Source organism: Electrophorus electricus, chromosome 25 (genome assembly GCF_041902795.1).
Source record: "Electrophorus electricus isolate QZ-2024a chromosome 25, ASM4190279v1, whole genome shotgun sequence".
In the NCBI taxonomy this organism is placed as follows: Eukaryota; Metazoa; Chordata; class Actinopteri; order Gymnotiformes; family Gymnotidae; genus Electrophorus; species Electrophorus electricus.
Genome location: NC_137521.1, coordinates 9,168,205 through 9,185,073, shown reverse-complemented (window position 1 = coordinate 9,185,073; position 16,869 = coordinate 9,168,205). Strand labels below are relative to the sequence as shown.

Sequence of the window (16,869 nt, the reverse complement as noted above, 5' to 3'; positions counted from 1 at the left end):
GGCGCCCGCGAGAGCACCATCAATGAATGAGGTGAAAGAATCTAAACGGCTAAAAACGAAAGATTAAAATAGTTTCTTACTACTTGGCCGGAATCTTCCTTTAATTTTGGAAAGTATAAGTGTGTATTACACTAAAAAATTAAAGGAAATGTACCTTTATATTTCCTTTTTTGCTATTCCGGCGTCCGCTCAGACACCCATTAGTACTCGTTAGCAGAAATGTTAACGCGTCATACGGCCCATCCCGTTTGCTGGGCGAACGTGTGGTAGTATTCAAAATGTCTGCCGTTTGACCGGCCAGAGGGTTTCATTTCCACATATTCTAACTACATAGCTAGAATCTTAGTGTTTATTGTGGGGAATTGTCCGGTTTGCAACGAGGATAATGCTAGCCTAGCTTGAATGAGTAATCTTATCTCAGCCAGGCTTGAACGGTGAACAGATTTCCCGTGTCACCTTGGGTGCCTATGAGCGTGAAATCGGATAAATGTTTTATGGTTTATTGCTAGCTGATGTTCTCTCCACCACAAATAGTACAAGGCTTTCGGTTTTTTAAGTCCAGCAATTAGATTCCAGTTTCCCCTCTGGTCACTGGGCCAAGTTATGTGATTTTGGAAAATAAATTGTGTGAGACACTGAGGCACAGCGATTTTGGGATGAGCTAGAGAAGGGTAATTGGGATACTATATTGAGGGGCTGATATGTGCAGTACTCAATCGTGTGATTAAATTTTGCTTTGTAGTTTGAATTATTGGATGGATTTGTTAATTTAGCTTATGATTGATTTACATGTTCTACTGAGATTTGAGTGACTGGTTAGTAGTACTGCTCATCAGAAACTAAGCCAGCCATTTGATGTAGGTTTTTTAAGGGCAGTCAGTAAATGTATACCATTTTATATACTCTTTTATTTTCTAACAAAGCCTGTGGTTACCTTTTTTAAAAGGGAGTAAGATGATCTTAGGACTGCCTTGTTATTGCTGTATATATGAGAATTCCAGCAGTCAAAGGTCACTAATATACTAAAGCTCAAATGTGCCCATATCAGCACATTTGATATCCCCAGGCAAGCATAGTAACCTTTGGAAAAGTAAATAATATCTAATAATGTGTGAGGCATCACAGTTAAATAAAAGGCACCTTACTTTGCCAAGACATTTATCCATATGATGTGTAATTTAAATTACCCTTAAATGTATTAAAATGCAGATTGACTTTTCAAGCACTCTAGAGAAACCTCTTGTTACATTACTGCCAACCTGATTATTTTGCATATTATTTCATCTCCTTAACAAATCCAGGCTGTATGCTTCCTGGCTGTGGCCTTAACCAATAGAAGAGAAAAAATATAATAACAACAAAAGAAAACTACATTTGGTGTTCTCTATTGTCCACAATTACGCCCACACACCTTCTAAGCAAGCATTCCTGCTCCTGAAAAAGAATGTGATGTAAGGACACAAAAGCAATTGCTAATATATTTCCATTGCTAGGAATAAGTCTTTGCTAAGAATAAGAAAAAAGGAAACTGTCCTAGCTTTCTAAAATAACTGCTGACTTCTTCTAGTGGGGCAGCTAGGCCTAATTTATTTAGGCTTCCAGTTTTATGAAAGTATCAGTCAAAAGCTGTTCAAAAACTATGAGAAACATGCCAGGATTACCTCTGAGTCAACAATATTACTAACAAGTATATTAGTAACAATTTATATGTTTTGGTAGGACTACATGTAGGATACATTTGATATATAAGTACTATATATGGGTTTTGTGCCCATTCATTACTAGCCTTGGCTTTAAAGTCTTCTCTACAAGCTGACCATCATTGCTCACACTTCTTCCACAGTACTCAAGCAGTGGCATTAAAACTTGGTGACCATTACACAAACAAGACTGTGCTGACAGGACGCATTAACTGGCATTCATCTGTAGTCATCTCTGCAATTATTGGTTAAGTGTTGCCTCATTCTCCGCCACAGCTGGCCCCCAGGCTGATGTGGAAGCAAAATGTGGAAACGAACTCTGTGAGAGATATTCTTAGTTCTGGCCAACATGAACAGCATTTGAGCATCATAGCACCCCCTAATGGTCACATGGTGAGTTTGTCTTACAAGTGTACAGTTAAAAGGGGAAAAGAATTATGGAAAAAAACAAACAAACGACAGACTAGACTTTAAAATGCAAGGAGCACATACCAGTTAAGGTGTAATATGAGTCCAAGTAGCAAGGCTAATTTAGGATTGGTGTAATTGTCTGATCATTTGCTGAATCTAATGAAAACAGTGTGTCCACTCAGTACTGCATCTTCCTCAGCAGTACGACGACATCTCGCAGTCGATCTGCTTGACTTCGTTCAGACTGATGGAGTGGCAGCTCAAAAAAAGAAAACGTAAAGCTTCTTGAAAAGCTGAGGTTTGTGATTTGGCGCAGTGGAGGCAGGCGTGGAGGCCTTGGGGGACGCCCGGGTGGGAGGAGCCGGCGCCTCACCCGAATATTCCGCCCAGTTTCAGGTTGGGCGTCTTTGATTGGCTGTGTTGGAAGTGGGAGGGGATCAGCTGACGTAACTGGTGCAGAGGGTCCAGGGGGAGGAGGACGGGGAATGTTGATGAAGGATTCTGAGTGCAAGGATCCTTCCCAGGGTGCAACGCTGTCTGAAATAGCAGCAGAGAGGGGAGCGTGGACACGCTTCTTCCTAACCTGAGAGGGGCGCTCAATAGTGGAGATGACCGATCTCTCGGCTGGACGCAAAGAAGAACATTAAAAAATTATGTTGCATAAAACATAATTAAAAAATTACAGCATTAGAACTGGGTGATTATTTGGTCACTGGTGATTATTTTGTACATGTGTTCACGTTGTTACATGATGAGTTCGAGTGTTTGCGTGTTCAAAGGACAAATATGAAGGTAAACAAACCCTTCATGCACTTCACCTGAGAAGCCCATTAGCAGGCTATCAGATAAACTGGTTATTTAAATTAGCTTATTAAGTAGCCCAACAAAATTATCTTTACTCTAAAATTCACAATATGTAGGCATAATAATAACAACAACAGATCACAAATATCGCATTGTGTCCCTTGATTTATTATGATCAGATGAACAAGGAATACTAATTATACATTGTAAATAGCTTTTAAAACAAGATCTAACTTTTAGAAAATATCAAAGCAATAATAAAGGATTTCATATACCTGCAGCCCTAGTTTCTGAAGAGCCAATAATAGGCAGTGTCTCTTTTGGCAAGAGCCTACCACCAACCTAAGGGGTGACATCACACACAATTCTGTCCTAGAGTCATCCATTGTATATGGATGTGCAGAAGTGTGGCGTTTTACTTGTCGAAATGTATAGTTACGTGTGGTAAAGTATGTGCATGAGTAATGTGTTTGAGAGTGAGTCATTACCTCTATGGCAGTGGGGATATTTTTGCCCATCTTCTGCTTGAGTTTGTGTGGAGTTCTCTTGCTTTTCTCACTTTGATAGGACTCTTTTTTCAAAGCTTTGCTGAAATATGACATCCTTCCTTCCATATCACATTCATCCCACCATACACAAACTGCTAAAGCACAAGATACTGGTATCATAGTATTTAGAATAGAATTCCTGAAAAGCTACACACAGTCAGGCAAAAGTATAGAGCTTCTAAAAAAAGATTCAAAGACACACTGGAAAAAGAAACAAAACACAAACTTACACACTTTGTTACACACACTTTTGTCTTTCAATACCTCAATTCCTCTTCACTCTACGCAGTCCTGAGTGTTCACACCCTCCTCATAGAATCTCATTCTCAACCTTTTACCATAAGTGATTATTCTTTGGTTATTTTCATGGCATTTAGCTGAAGAAACAAACATTCTCCATCTGTGCCTGCTCAATAACTCAGTAAACCAGCACTACGTATGTGTGCGCATAAGGCGCTTCAAAAGACGGAATTTTTTATCCTCTCAATTCTCTCTTTCGTTCTGTCATGTGCCCATTAAAGTGTAGGGCAGCAAGTACATGAACAAAATGGAATCTGATAGGAGAGTGAAATATTAATGCACACCCAAGCAGCTCCACCCCCGGCCCTTGTCAAACACATACTCATACATGTATGCACACATGCACAAAGACAAACACATGCATGTATATCTTTTTGCACAAACATGCATATTATCCTAAAGTCCTCAGGTCAAAATGCAGATCTTCTGACCTACACTACAAGCGCTCATAATGTAAGAACACAAAAAAATACTATTTTTTCATTTAAAAGACACAGGAGATCATGAATTAAATTATTAAGGAAATTTTATTTTTATCATTAAAATCTTTGCATAAAAAATTCCGTTGGATTATGCTCGGGCAGTTCTGCAAATCAAATGAGAGCTTAATTAAATGAAATGGTCTGCAATCACGCTCTTTCTTCCATATCCTGTTCCCATTCTCCTCATGTCTTCTTTCTTATGTTCCATTACCTTCACAAGCTGCAAGCCCTGCCCACACACCACCACATAGGCCCCACCCTCCCTCTGCCACGCCCACAGCCCTGCAGCATCTGCAGTGTGTGAGAACATCGTCGCGTGGTGGTGAAGTCCATCACCACATAAGCACCACACGCACACACGCTGGTCTGGGGAGACAGATACCAGCCTTCCAGGACTTGGAGCACTTAGGGCAGTCAGAGGAGCAGAGTGTGCTAATGGTACTGACCAAAGAGAAAGCAGCTGTGGAAACACGCCACCTGATTCCTTATGATGTAATAGGAGTCTGATCTTCATTACAGACAATTGTCCATCATCACCACCACTAGCCAAACTGATGATATCTTCACCTGTGTGTCCTGCTTCTGGATATTTTGATAGAATGAGTGTGTTCACTCCACTTTGATGGACGGGGATAGTGGAGCAAGGAGCAGATGGATCTAAAAAACACACATACACATCAGCTTCTGTGTAACTGGACAAAGACGGTTGCTGCTGTTACTCGGGCTCTGTGCGCCATTGAAATGTTAGAACCAAAATGCCACAGAGCCTATGGGGTTAATGTGCAGGCTGCAAGGCAGTGGTAGCTCAATGGTTAAGTTGGCAAGGCATTGGAAGGTTGTTAGTTCACACCCCTGAGCAAAACCATTAACCATCAACTGCTCAAATTGTACTCAGTCACAATTGTAAGTCGCTTTGCATAAAAGCATATGCTAAATGCTGCAAATGTCAGTTTTAATGCAATTAAGCTGCAAGTTCAGGTCATTGCACTGCTACAAGGTGAGTGTCTCCTGAGTTTCACTCCACCACAGTTGTCCAATGTCAATAAAGACAACAAAGCTAGCTCTGCTTGCACCATGCACATGCCGCCTTGTTTCATCGGAGAGAAGTGGGTCTTTTGCTTTCTCCACACTTAGCTCCTCGCACCTCCCACACAGGGTTACTTAAATTATTCAGGATTGAAATTTTCATCCAGTTGTTCATCTAGTATAAGTGTGAAAGTTAACATTTTTACACTTCAAGCTCACAGTCTCGTTTCATACCCAATACTCTCAAGTACTGAGCCAAAAACAAAAACCCTTGTCATTCCATTTAAAGACTGCACTGTACATTAAATCTGAATTTCTGTGAATATAAACATAAACTCTAAGACATACACAACCTGATGGGTATGTCAGGAAGCAAGCAAAAATATTTACTCCCTTTAAAATGGCCAGTAGAAAGGCTTCAAAATAAATCTTTTATCTATAGTACACTACACTTTGACTCACAAAGAGAATCCTTAGAACATCTGGGGTTATAAAAGATGAAACTGTAACAAAAATTCCTTACTGTATCAGGGCTTAAGGTCACAGTCAGAAGGAAACTCCACCACTGAATTTTCTAAAAGTCTGACGTTATCTATACTAATTGAATGATTTAGGAAAATATCAAAACGTTGCATTCTAATGTAAGTAATTAAAGTCAAGATTGTCCTGGCCCGGGTGAGGTAAATGAATCTGTACCAACCTGAGACCTGAGACACCTATGTGACAGAGCTACCAAAGGTCAACAACCTAGAAAAGTGATTTGGAGAATATAGCCCCGAAAACACAATACCCTCACACATAATGCCCTCAATTCAGCAAGTCAGTATAAACTCAAATCCTCAGGAGAAAACAATAGTATTCAGGTTAACTTTGCAGACAGGTTAAGTCAGTAAAGAAAGAGATGAAATAGTTTACATGAACCACTTGAGTTACTCCTCAATTCAAGACATTAAATTTAAATTTCCTGATTTTCTGGGTTTATGTATCCATATTATTATTATTATTAGTTACGTTTATGTAGCGGATGCTTTACAGACGGATACAATCACTTACACACACACTGATGAGAAGCAGCAGCCAATTTGCACATATACATAAAGCTTCTTAAGTGCTGATGGGAAGTCACCTTATGTCTTTCATATCCCAAAATATACAAATATGTATATGCAGCTGATCCTAGACCAGCACTCATATTGTGTGCATTTTATGGATATAGCTGCAGTTCTAACAGTCTTCTGACTCACATTGCCAGCTGTCCTTGGATTTACTGTTCATTACTGCACTCAGATCCCACAGCGCTACAGCACCATCTGTAGCCCCACTGAACAACACCACATGCCTGTGGCGGGTGGGAGGGAGAGACACAGAAAGTCACCAAGTGATCAAAAAGAAAAAACAAAAAAACCAAAACACCAATCACTAGCAATGTGCTCCTTTCTATCACTGCCTTACCATTGGCCCTGTGCATCCTCCAGCCTATAGGAGGCAACACTGAGCACACAGCGCTGGTGATAAAAAGTCTCCCATAGCAGTTCAATCTTCCTACAGTCCTCTTTCACAGAGAAAAGCCTGAGAGGGAGGGAAATTGTGTGAGAGTGGGCGACAGGACGATGATATTGTGTATGAGCGTGTTTGTGTGAAGGTTGGGACGTGTGCGTGGGGGGGGGGGTGTCATGTGTGTGAGTGTGTGTATGGGGAGAGGTATGATGGTGTGTGTGTGTTTGTATGTGAGGGGGTAAGATATTGTGTGTGTTTGTGTAATGGGATATGATATTTTGTCAGTGGCATCCTGCTATGGAACAATGAAATTATACTGAAAAATATACACCCTCTGGCCAAAAAAGGTCACACACACTATTATTTCGTTGGACCACCTTTAGCTTTGATTCACCGTGGCATCATTTCCACAAGCTTCTGCAATGTCACAACATTTATTTGTCTCCAGAGTGGCATTAATTCCCCCCCAAGATCTTGTAGTGATTATGGGAGATTTGGACCACGGCGCAGTCTTCTCCAGTACATCCCAAAGATTTTGCAATGGGGTTCAGGTCTGGACTCTGTGGTGGCCAATCCATGTGTGAAAATTATGTTTCATGCTCCCTGAACCACTCTTTCACAATTATACTGGTCCTTCAGTATATTCAGATAGTCAGCTGACCTCATTTTTGGGCACATAACATTGCTGAACCTGACCAAATGCAGCAACCCCAGATCATAGCACTGCCCCCACAGGCTTGTACGGTAGGCACTAGGTATGATGGGTGCATCACTTCAGCCGCCTCTCTTCTTACCCTGATGTGCCCATCACTCTGGAACAGGGTAAATCTGGACTCATCAGACCACATGACCTTCCATTGCTCCAGAGTCCAGTCTTTATGCTCTCTAGCAAACTGAAGCCGTTTTTGCCGGTTAGCCTCACTGACAAGTGGTTTTCTTAAGGCTGCACAGCTGTTTAGTCCCAATCCCTTGAGTTCCCTTCGCATTGTGTGTGGAAATGCTCTTACTTTCACTATTAAACATATCCCCGAGTTCTACTGTTGTTTTTCTACGATTTGATTTCACCACACGTTTAAGTGATCGCTGATCAAGACCATTCAACATTTTTTTCCGACCACATTCCTTCCTCGAATATGGTTTTGTTTCCCCACTGTCCTTCCACTTTTTAATAATGCGTTGGACGGTTCTCAACCTGATTTTACTAGTTTCAGTAATCTCCTTAGATGTTTTCTCTGTTTGATGCATTCCAATAATTTGACCCTTCTGAAACAGATCAACATCTTTTCCACCACCACAGGACGTGTCTTTCCACATGGTTGTTTAACAAATGCGAAGCCACTCACTGCATCAGTTAGGGTTCAATAACTTGTTGCCAGCTGAAACATAATCACCCATGCAGTAATTATCCAATGGGAGGCTCTTACCTATTTGCTTAGTTAAATCCAGGTGGTGACCTTTTTTTGGCCAGGCAGTGTATATCATTTAACTGGATTCACTTTTATACTGGCTTTATGTTATAGTATTTCACTGTTTCACACACACACACACACACACACACACACACACACACACACACACACACACACACACACACAGACAGAGCGAGAAACTCACCTTAATGCTCCATCACTGCAGGCAAGTGCCAGGAGGACCTCCTCTATGTCATCACGTAGTACTGTCATTGACATGTACCTGCATATCAGCACAACAATGCCACTAACAGAACTGTCCCATTCAAACACTGTGATGGATTAAGGTTTGGATGAGACAATGAAATCCTCATCACCTACTCATAATGTTAACACGCCCCCTAGTGGTTACTTTCAGATAATACATCAAATACCAGCAAAGCTAGCAGTCGGAAGTTCAAATCAACATGCAAATCCTGCATACATGAGAGAAATATTGCATCTGTTATTTATGCTAATCGTTGAAGGGCTTCTATATTTTTAAAAACACAAACAGACCTCGTCTCAGGGTTCATTTTCACAGTCTTATGTCGATTCCGTCTTCTCTCCCAGTGCTCGTCCAAACGGTGGCCGGCAATTTGAGTCACCTGACAGATGGGATAGCTTAATTGCTCATCCCAGCCAATCAGGAGCCGGTAGCACTGTAGCTGGGCCCGCCCCCCAGCAGAAAACAGCATGGCTGAGAAAGCGCAGGATGCATCTATTTGCCTGTCACCCTTTCCTTCATCCTTTGCTGTTCTTCTGACTGCAGCCAGTGTCCGAACGTTCGAGATGTGGTCATTGATAACAGCAAGCACTTTCATTGCACCCTGCTTGGGTTCGATAGTGAGAATGGTCACCGTGGTATCCTCACCAGCCGTGACCAGCACCTCCCACACTTTAGGTGAAACCCCGCCCCTGGAAACACCGCCAAGGTGGCAAATACACCCCAGACCCCGGCCGTGAAGCCCCTCCCTTAGGGTATGCCCTCCTATGTCAGCTGGAGTGGAAGTTAAGGAACGAGATGCCAAAACATCCCCTTGTTTGATGAAGACCAGGGTGCCTTGGCTGAGTGTGTGGCTGGATGGCTGTGTTTGAGAAGGTGGGGTATAAGCCCAGGACCTGTGTCCTCCTCCACAGGCCACAGAGAACAGCTTCTCCTGCCTCAGTGGATCCCACAAAGCAAACTGGACAGAGTGGAAGCCAGCCATTACAAAGCGGGCTTCCGCTAGCCCTTCGCTCACAACCTCTCCCATTCTGTCTGTCACTTCTGCCTCTTCACACAATTCATCCTTATTTCGGCCTCTTTCTTCTCCATCATCTCCTTCGTTCCCTAGCACTCTTTCTCTCATTTTTTCCTCCTCTTCTTCCTCACACTCTTCTTCACTGGTCTCCCGAGCATCGGTGTGCGGTTCCGGTCCGCCGGCGTCCAGGAACAGGATCTTTTCTAGCCACTCCATCCCCCTGCATGCACGGACAGCTCGGCGCACATACAGAGTGTTGCCGTTTACCATCAGAACCCGCACATACCCATCCCGGCCGGTGCTGTAACACACACGCTGGCGCTCACACACGCTCGTCACACCTTGCTTCCCATGGATGCCGAACAGCATGCTGACAGGGGAGAGAGGAGCAGCGATGTGATCCCCGCCACTCCATGGCCCCATGCGCCACCTTTCTCCCGCAGACCTTCCAGCATCTTCTTCCCTGTGCTCCCAATCACATCCCTCTTCGGCATTCTTTCCCCCCTCTCTTCCCTCTTCAACCTTCCTGTCTCCCTCTTTCTCTCTGTAAAGCAGCAACGAGCCACGGCGGTCGCCACACACCCACAGCACCCCCTTTCTGCACGGCAGTGTGACTGCGGCGGTGAGCCAGCGTTTGGCGCAAGGCGGCAGCAGGAACGCCGTCAGCTTCTCCACCCGCAGAACCAGCCCCATCTCATCCTCCATCTCCACCCACACCATCCATCTAGAAACCAGCCCTTCTGAACCAGAAGCTAGGAGGCACAAACCATGACCTGCACCCTGTCCTTCCACCCACTGTAAAGAGTGGATCTTCCCCTTACCTGCCTGCAGTAGCATGCCTGAGTTAGGCTGGCACAGAGAAAACACCCAGATACCTCCACTAAGGTTACCCACCGCGCACAACCATACTCCCATGCCAGAAATGGAATCCTGAAATCGGATGCTTGCTACTTCCATCACACAATACGACTGGAATTCCAGACCACCATTCCATATCGGCTCCCACCATCCATCTTGATGCAAAAGCACTTCGCCCTGGTCGGTGCAGACGAGAACAGAATCACACTCTCCTACTAAACGCACCACCTTAGGACACCCTCTCCCTGTAAACCTCAAATCAATCTGGGTCTCGCCCCCTTTTTTCTCTTTCTCCGGTTCATTCCCCTCAGCCAGCCTCCATACACATATTCCTCCATCAGCCCCTCCTGTAGCCACCCAGCCACCTCCACCTCCTGCCTGTCCCTTACTGACAGCCAGTGCCCTGATTCCACCTGCCCTATGACCTTTAAATGTTCTTCCCACTCTGCCCTCTGCCCCCCACTCCCACAGCAGGCAGGACCCATCTTCTCCAGCGCTGAACACACGACCAGGTGTGAGTCTGACACAGAACACCCGGGCCTGGTGCCCATAGAGCACTCGCAGGCATGTAGGTGAATCTTCTCCACACCCTCCATCTCCGCCCAGCCGGCCCACGTGCCACATACGAACGCTGCGGTCATCTGAGGCAGAAGCCAGCCACCCGGAGCTCTGGAGGTAGCACAGGCTGAAAATCACGCCGCTGTGCCCCAGCAAACGTCTCTCAACTTTGGACTGCTCGTTCACTTTGGTCCCCACTGGTCTCCATAGCACCAGCTGGTTGAAGACAGTCCCTCCCACCAGTACTGAAGTTTCCCAGCTTGGACCAATCAGAAGTGCAGAGTAGAGAAGGCACACTTCCACGCATGAACAGAAGGCTAGGATGTTTCCAGAATCCGGCTCTAGAAGCAGTACAGCATTATGAGCAAGAGATACACCTAGTAATGGGTGGACCTCTTCCTTCAACCAAGAAACATCCAGCACCCAATCCTGGAGCTCCAAGAGAGGGCCAACTACCTCCAAGCCATGTCCATGAGGCATGACACTAATAAGACGAACACCTTTTCCACCAAAAACTACTAGCTCTGCCTCTTCGTTACCATCATCTTTATTTGGTTGCTTGGCCCGTATCCCATGGATATAGTAGTTATGGAGAACACTGAGTGAGGCGCAGTGTCTAGGTGAAGCTTGGAGACAGAAGACGGACAGGACTGGTCCATCACCTGGAAGGGTAAAAAAAAAAAAAAAAAAAAAGTATATTAGTTGAAGTGGGAAAGCGCGCGCGCGCGCACACACACACACAGGCAAACGTTACTAGCATTACAAATTAAATAAAAATCGACAAAAATCGAAAAGAAAATTCTAGGCAAAATCACGGCGTTTATTTCTGACCCACGTGTATAAAGTAAGTCACCTGTCAGAAGACAGTCATCTCCAAGAAACTCCAGAGCAGTCACCGGTGCCACGAGCACAGAGCTCTCCAGAACGCTCGAGCTGTCTGACGTCATCTCGCAGCTCGCGCAGAGTTAGTTGCCCTCAACTCTCCGGGTGTTCGCACGCCGTGGTTCTGGTCCCCATGCTGATTTTGGGAAACCCAGCCCTGTGTTGCGTTTACGGTAACACCAGAACTGACGCTTTTAGTCTGTACTCTCTGTAAAGAAAGTAATCAGCAATCATGTACATCAGTTACGGACAACAAACTCGTCCGCTACCATATTATCGCAAATCGGTTAAGACATGACTAGCTTAGCCAGGTCGGCTAACCTACAGTGTCTAAGGCAAAATAATCTGATATGGTGCCGTTATTTTTGTATGTTTACTTGTGGTACGAGGCACTGACAACATACGAATATGAATATGCCGAATTCTATAGTATAGCTAATCCTAACCTTTCTTCTGTCCTATCAAGCGTGTTTTCATTGCATGCATGTGTGCTTCTCTGGGTTTCTTCCGCACTGAGAGTCGCTCCTGGCCAACCACAGGGTGCAATACTGCACCGGTCGCTCGGTAGGCAGCAAGAAATCTACTGGACGCCCTGCATCTTAATAAAACAGTAGCGATGGCGTTTTACACACACAGGATGACTTTACGTGTCTGTTCATTCAAACATCACGTACTCTGTGAAAGTCAGAGCTTTCAAATCACCACATAATGTATGTATTTTTTTTAGCCGCCTTGCTTGCACGTATTTTACAGTGCGTCTGAATAATGCGGTACGGAAAAAAGAAGTTGATGTTCAAATACTTATTTCCGGAGAATGTCTAGGGAGTTTGTGAGTGCACATGGTGTGTAGATCAGAGGATTTATACGCTCGCTATGTAGCCGTAGTTCACCCTCGGGCTCTTTACGGAAGAAGCGTAAACTGCACGAGTACCTCTGTTGTTTAAATTTCGTACGGACCACTCAAACATAAAGGGGTGGAGACGAACAAAGTATATTTTTTTGTGGAATAAAATAATTCAGCGTTACAGGTGAGTTGATAATGTTAGCTATCTGACAAAATACAAGAGCAGCGATATGTGCAGCGTTGCCTGAATGTATGAAAACGTTGCTAGCCTTAATCCTAGTCTCGAACCTCTTCGTCTGCCAATTTAATACCATGCAAGGGTTTAGCTGTTTGGCTAGCCAGGCAAGTAGCTAACGTTAGCTATCTGATGAACATATTAATACCGAAGGAGTAAACTGGTGCAGCGTGTGCCGTCCAGAACACCAACAGACGAAAAGGAAGAAGGAAAGTCATATGTTTAGTTATACACTTCAGACAGACATAAATATTAGACGAACATGGGGATGAGCGCTGCTCCGGATTAAACCTAGACCGAGACTAAGGTTTTCATCAAATCACCACTGGATCCGGGTTAAAAACGGCACGGAATTACATATTGCGCTGTTCGTAGCATAATGAAAGCTGTTACATTGGTTTACTTGGTTTTTGTTACTCTTTTTACATGATGTGCGCTTAACAAAATATGTAACGTTAGCCACGTATTGTAAATCCCGTAGCACAGTGTACGGGCCTAAGCGGTTTTGATGACATCTAGTATTCTCTACTTGTTCCCTTCGAGTGCACTTTATGCCCTTTTTGGTAGAAAACAGAGAAAACAAGTTTATCGACCAAATAATGGCAAAACTATGCTGTGTAAGTGTCTAAACACTTGATGAGATCAGTGCTAATGCCTTGCCCCAGACAAACCATAATGAAGTTTGTGTTTTTTTCTTTCTTTCAGATGCAACCACTTATTGTCGCTTCATGGCATGGATATTGCCATTTTTGATTAAGCACCTTCAGTTTTTTATTATTATTTGTATAGTGTTTATTTTTTGTGAACCCACGACAAACTGTGACATGCTGTAAACATTAATGGACCAAACTGACCACAGCCATGGAATGAATACTTGACAACCACACATGCACAAACACACACAGAAACACACTCCAAAATACAGTATGTAACAGCAACACTAAATCAGAACAAATTCATTGTTAAAAATGAAAAATAAGTAGCACTAATAGAGTTAAAGTAACACTGTACCTTTTACAGTTGCAACGTTACGAATGAGTTGACCACAGATCTGCCTTACCTCTCCACACGCGACCCCTGACTTTACAGCCACACTTTCTTCTTCACACCTCCCAACCAACTTCTCCCACACACACACACACACACACACTCCCCCAGTGCCACAAATGAAAATGCTCACCACTATGACATACCGCATGCCGAACTTCACCCTGGAGCAGAAGCTCTACCTGCTCCAGAAGATCCACAGCGTGGTAGATGCCGTGCAGGACTTCCGCAAGGACACCAACACTACCGTGTACCGCAACGCCGTGTGGGCGGAGCTGGCACAGGTCTTCAATGAGGCTTTCCCCAATCGGCCACCCAGCAGCGTGGGCTCCTTGAAGACGCTATGGAAACGGCTGAAGGTGGAGTGCCGCGTGGCGCTGCAGAGACGGCAGGAGCAGCAGGCGGCGGGTGTGCCCCTCACTGCCCTCACTCAGGTCAGGCGACGCCGGCCCACGGAACAGCTGCAACACACTGCATCTGGCCTTCACAGCTCACAAACTATTACTGAACCGACATCAAGAAAGAACACATTCACCTGAAAGAATTGTGTAAAAGTTAACAGTATATTGCAGTTGTGATTTGTTGCTGTTGGATGTATTCTAAAAAGTCTAAGGAACTCTGTGCAGACCTTTTAGCCTGGAATGCTAAGAGCTGTGGATTTTTGTTATTGTTACTATTCTGCAATTTCCCCTAGGATCAATAAAGTTTAATGTAATGTATTCCATCCCAACAGTATTCCAAAAGTATTCGCTTTCTCCCTGCAGGTGCAACGGGAGGTAATGACTCTGGTGCCAAACTTGATCTCCAACATGGAAGACATGGATGGAGATGTCAGCTATGTCTCCGTCACAAACAGCTCACCTGGGGCAGGTACATAGCACCTGGATAACCCTACTACTGCGAACAACAGGTGTAATTCCATCAAAGATATTTTTTCCATTTTGAGCAAAGGAAGGAAACGCTGCATGTATTCTCTCTCTGTTTCTCAGTGGCTGGTGGTACCAATGGGAATGAGCAGGAGGACATTGACCAAAATGATGTAATGCTTTATAATAATATCTAAATATAATAATATTAAATAATGTGGAATGTTTTTCAGTGCATGCAATGAAAATACGCAGGTAGTAATGTTTAGTCTGTTAAAATTGGTCAAAAACATTCAGATCAGTGTGTGCATATAGTATGTGGTACTTAGCTGTGTTGAACTAAACATATTTACTCCTTTTGTCATAGGAAGTTGACAGTAAAGAGCTTGTAGCCATCGACATAGGCTTGGCCTCCCCTCCGGAGCCACTGCAAAACTCTGGAGTACCGATTAGCCCTGGCCCTCCTTCCCCCTCCCAGCAGTTCCATTCCTATTCCACCACTTCAAGGGCTGCCACCCAGCGGCCTTCCGTCTTCTTCCCTAGCCAGTCCCAGCCTGGTTTAGGGGCAGGGTCAAGGGGTATGCTCTTCGACCCCCCGCGCAGAGTCTCGGTGGCGCCTCACCTTCCACCCATGGCGTCGACGGAGAACTCGCTGCCCCTCGTGGACGGCCGCAGGCCGGACGCGAGCTGGGAGGCGCGGCGGCAGGAGGCCCTGGAGCTGGAGCACCAGCAGACAATGAGTCTGTTGCTCCTCCAGCAGTGTGTGTGGGAGGAGAAACGGCGGGCGGCCCGGCAGAAGGAGAGAGCGGCGCGTGCCAAGAAGCGCTACTACAAGGCCAAACTGTGCAGGCTGGGCGTCGAAGTGTTGCCTTCAAGCAGCGACAGCGAGGAGGCCGCAGAGCAGACGTGACCTCCGCCGTTTACAACGCCCTGACTTTTTTTTGTAGAGTTGTTTGTGTGTTTTTTAAAAATCTATCAATGCTTTTTTTACTTTCCTACCAAAACAGATGATTTTATTTTTGTGTACCCATGTGTTCAAGTCCAGTGTGTTTTTGGAGTATGTCATTTTTGTCATTTATGTGGACCAGTGGATCATGTTGCTTAAGATATTCTTGATCTAAATGATCTAAGCACTCCTCTCTGTCATTAGATCTTCCATTTAAGGTAGCTCTGGATTCAACACAAAGTAGGGCTACCTTAAATATCTACTGAGGTTTTCTCAGGTTTTTTTAGTTAAAATTATTTAGTTGTAGTTGATTGATAAGTGGTTTTCAGGGCTGATGAGTGATATAATGCTGATATTGTGAATGACAACATATTATGATCTTAGGTGGAACAGTGTCAGTTTTCCTCTAACCCATCCAGCTGATATGAAGAGGACAAAAAGATCAAAGGAGGGCAGTCTGTCGTAGAGCTTTGTACCAGGTTTTCATGTAGAGTGTAAGTCTGTATAATGACTCGTTCTCAGGGTGTGTTTGGCTGGACGGGCCTGCTCAAGACTGAAATTTCTTGGGGGAAAAAAGTGGGAGGGAGAAAGTGTCTATTTGACCTCAAACTAACAAAAGAATATTTCAGATTGTCCAAGCCACAAACACAACAGCAAACTTGCCATCACTTTGAAACATCTTTCAGGTAAAGGAAAATACAAAAGACTCAAACAAACCTTTTAGCAATAATTTTTTTTAATGTCCAACATTTCTCTTGTACAGTTTTTGTGGTAACCAATCATAGGCAGCTTCCTCCAGGAACCCTTCAATGGAAACAGGATAGTAGACATCCCATCATAAACCCAGTAACCAGTGATTCAGCTTCAGCCCCTCCCTTTCTCTGCACTCACATATTTTCTCATCTCTCTCTAAGATGACACACTTTGCCTTACCCAGAATGCATTGTTAATGGTAGAAGAGGAGCTCATATCAAACAATACATGTACCAAAATGTTATACATTATACATGTTAAAGTAAATTCCACTCTTGTGATCAACAAAATTAAGTTTCTCTCTCTCTTTCTCTCTCTCACACACACACACACTCACACTCATACATGCAATCATAAAAACACTCTGGGATGTGGTTAACGGATAACTTAACCTTAACAAATATTAATAATAAATAAAAT

At 44.1% G+C, this 16,869-nt stretch overlaps 3 protein-coding genes across 3 annotated transcripts; 1 reads left to right on the top strand and 2 right to left on the bottom strand.

Annotated features, from left to right (window-relative positions):
- Positions 1 to 457: 457 nt before the first annotated feature.
- Positions 458 to 4,141, bottom strand: LOC145653694 (uncharacterized). The gene is made up of 3 exons (XM_081707352.1): positions 3,404 to 4,141; positions 3,191 to 3,257; positions 458 to 2,735 (listed from the first exon to the last, which is right to left on the bottom strand). The coding sequence occupies exons 1-3, from the start codon at positions 3,581 to 3,583 to the stop codon at positions 2,290 to 2,292; spliced, it is 693 nt and encodes a 230-aa protein (XP_081563478.1). The 5' UTR covers positions 3,584 to 4,141; the 3' UTR covers positions 458 to 2,289.
- Positions 4,142 to 4,271: 130 nt separating this feature from the next.
- Positions 4,272 to 12,364, bottom strand: wdr6 (WD repeat domain 6). Its single transcript, XM_027007600.3, has 7 exons — positions 12,205 to 12,364; positions 11,730 to 11,966; positions 8,736 to 11,538; positions 8,383 to 8,460; positions 6,724 to 6,840; positions 6,516 to 6,610; positions 4,272 to 4,902 (listed from the first exon to the last, which is right to left on the bottom strand). Exons 2-7 carry the CDS (start codon positions 11,821 to 11,823, stop codon positions 4,373 to 4,375), a joined length of 3,717 nt encoding a protein of 1,238 aa, XP_026863401.2. The 5' UTR covers positions 11,824 to 11,966; positions 12,205 to 12,364; the 3' UTR covers positions 4,272 to 4,372.
- A 269-nt stretch (positions 12,365 to 12,633) lies between these two features.
- On the top strand, positions 12,634 to 16,676 carry fsbp (fibrinogen silencer binding protein). The gene is made up of 5 exons (XM_027007601.3): positions 12,634 to 12,786; positions 13,543 to 14,318; positions 14,649 to 14,754; positions 14,874 to 14,923; positions 15,118 to 16,676. Exons 2-5 carry the CDS (start codon positions 14,004 to 14,006, stop codon positions 15,658 to 15,660), a joined length of 1,014 nt encoding a protein of 337 aa, XP_026863402.2. The 5' UTR covers positions 12,634 to 12,786; positions 13,543 to 14,003; the 3' UTR covers positions 15,661 to 16,676.
- Positions 16,677 to 16,869: the final 193 nt, after the last annotated feature.

Excerpts from the sequence above, each read along its gene's own strand:
- LOC145653694 (XM_081707352.1), bottom strand. The coding sequence starts at position 3,583 with ATGATACCAGTATCTTGTGCTTTAGCAGTTTGTGTATGGTGGGATGAA. Across the intron at positions 3,258-3,403 it reads ATATCCCCACTGCCATAGAG|GTTGGTGGTAGGCTCTTGCC; the intron begins GTAATGACTCAC and ends GTCACCCCTTAG. Across the intron at positions 2,736-3,190 it reads TTCAGAAACTAGGGCTGCAG|CCGAGAGATCGGTCATCTCC; the intron begins GTATATGAAATC and ends CTTTGCGTCCAG.
- wdr6 (XM_027007600.3), bottom strand. The coding sequence starts at position 11,823 with ATGACGTCAGACAGCTCGAGCGTTCTGGAGAGCTCTGTGCTCGTGGCA. Across the intron at positions 6,841-8,382 it reads TGCAGTGATGGAGCATTAAG|GCTTTTCTCTGTGAAAGAGG; the intron begins GTGAGTTTCTCG and ends CCTCCCTCTCAG. Across the intron at positions 4,903-6,515 it reads ATCCAAGGACAGCTGGCAAT|ATCCATCTGCTCCTTGCTCC; the intron begins GTGAGTCAGAAG and ends TGTGTTTTTTAG.
- fsbp (XM_027007601.3), top strand. The coding sequence starts at position 14,004 with ATGAAAATGCTCACCACTATGACATACCGCATGCCGAACTTCACCCTG. Across the intron at positions 14,755-14,873 it reads AAACAGCTCACCTGGGGCAG|TGGCTGGTGGTACCAATGGG; the intron begins GTACATAGCACC and ends TCTGTTTCTCAG. Across the intron at positions 14,924-15,117 it reads AGGACATTGACCAAAATGAT|GAAGTTGACAGTAAAGAGCT; the intron begins GTAATGCTTTAT and ends CTTTTGTCATAG.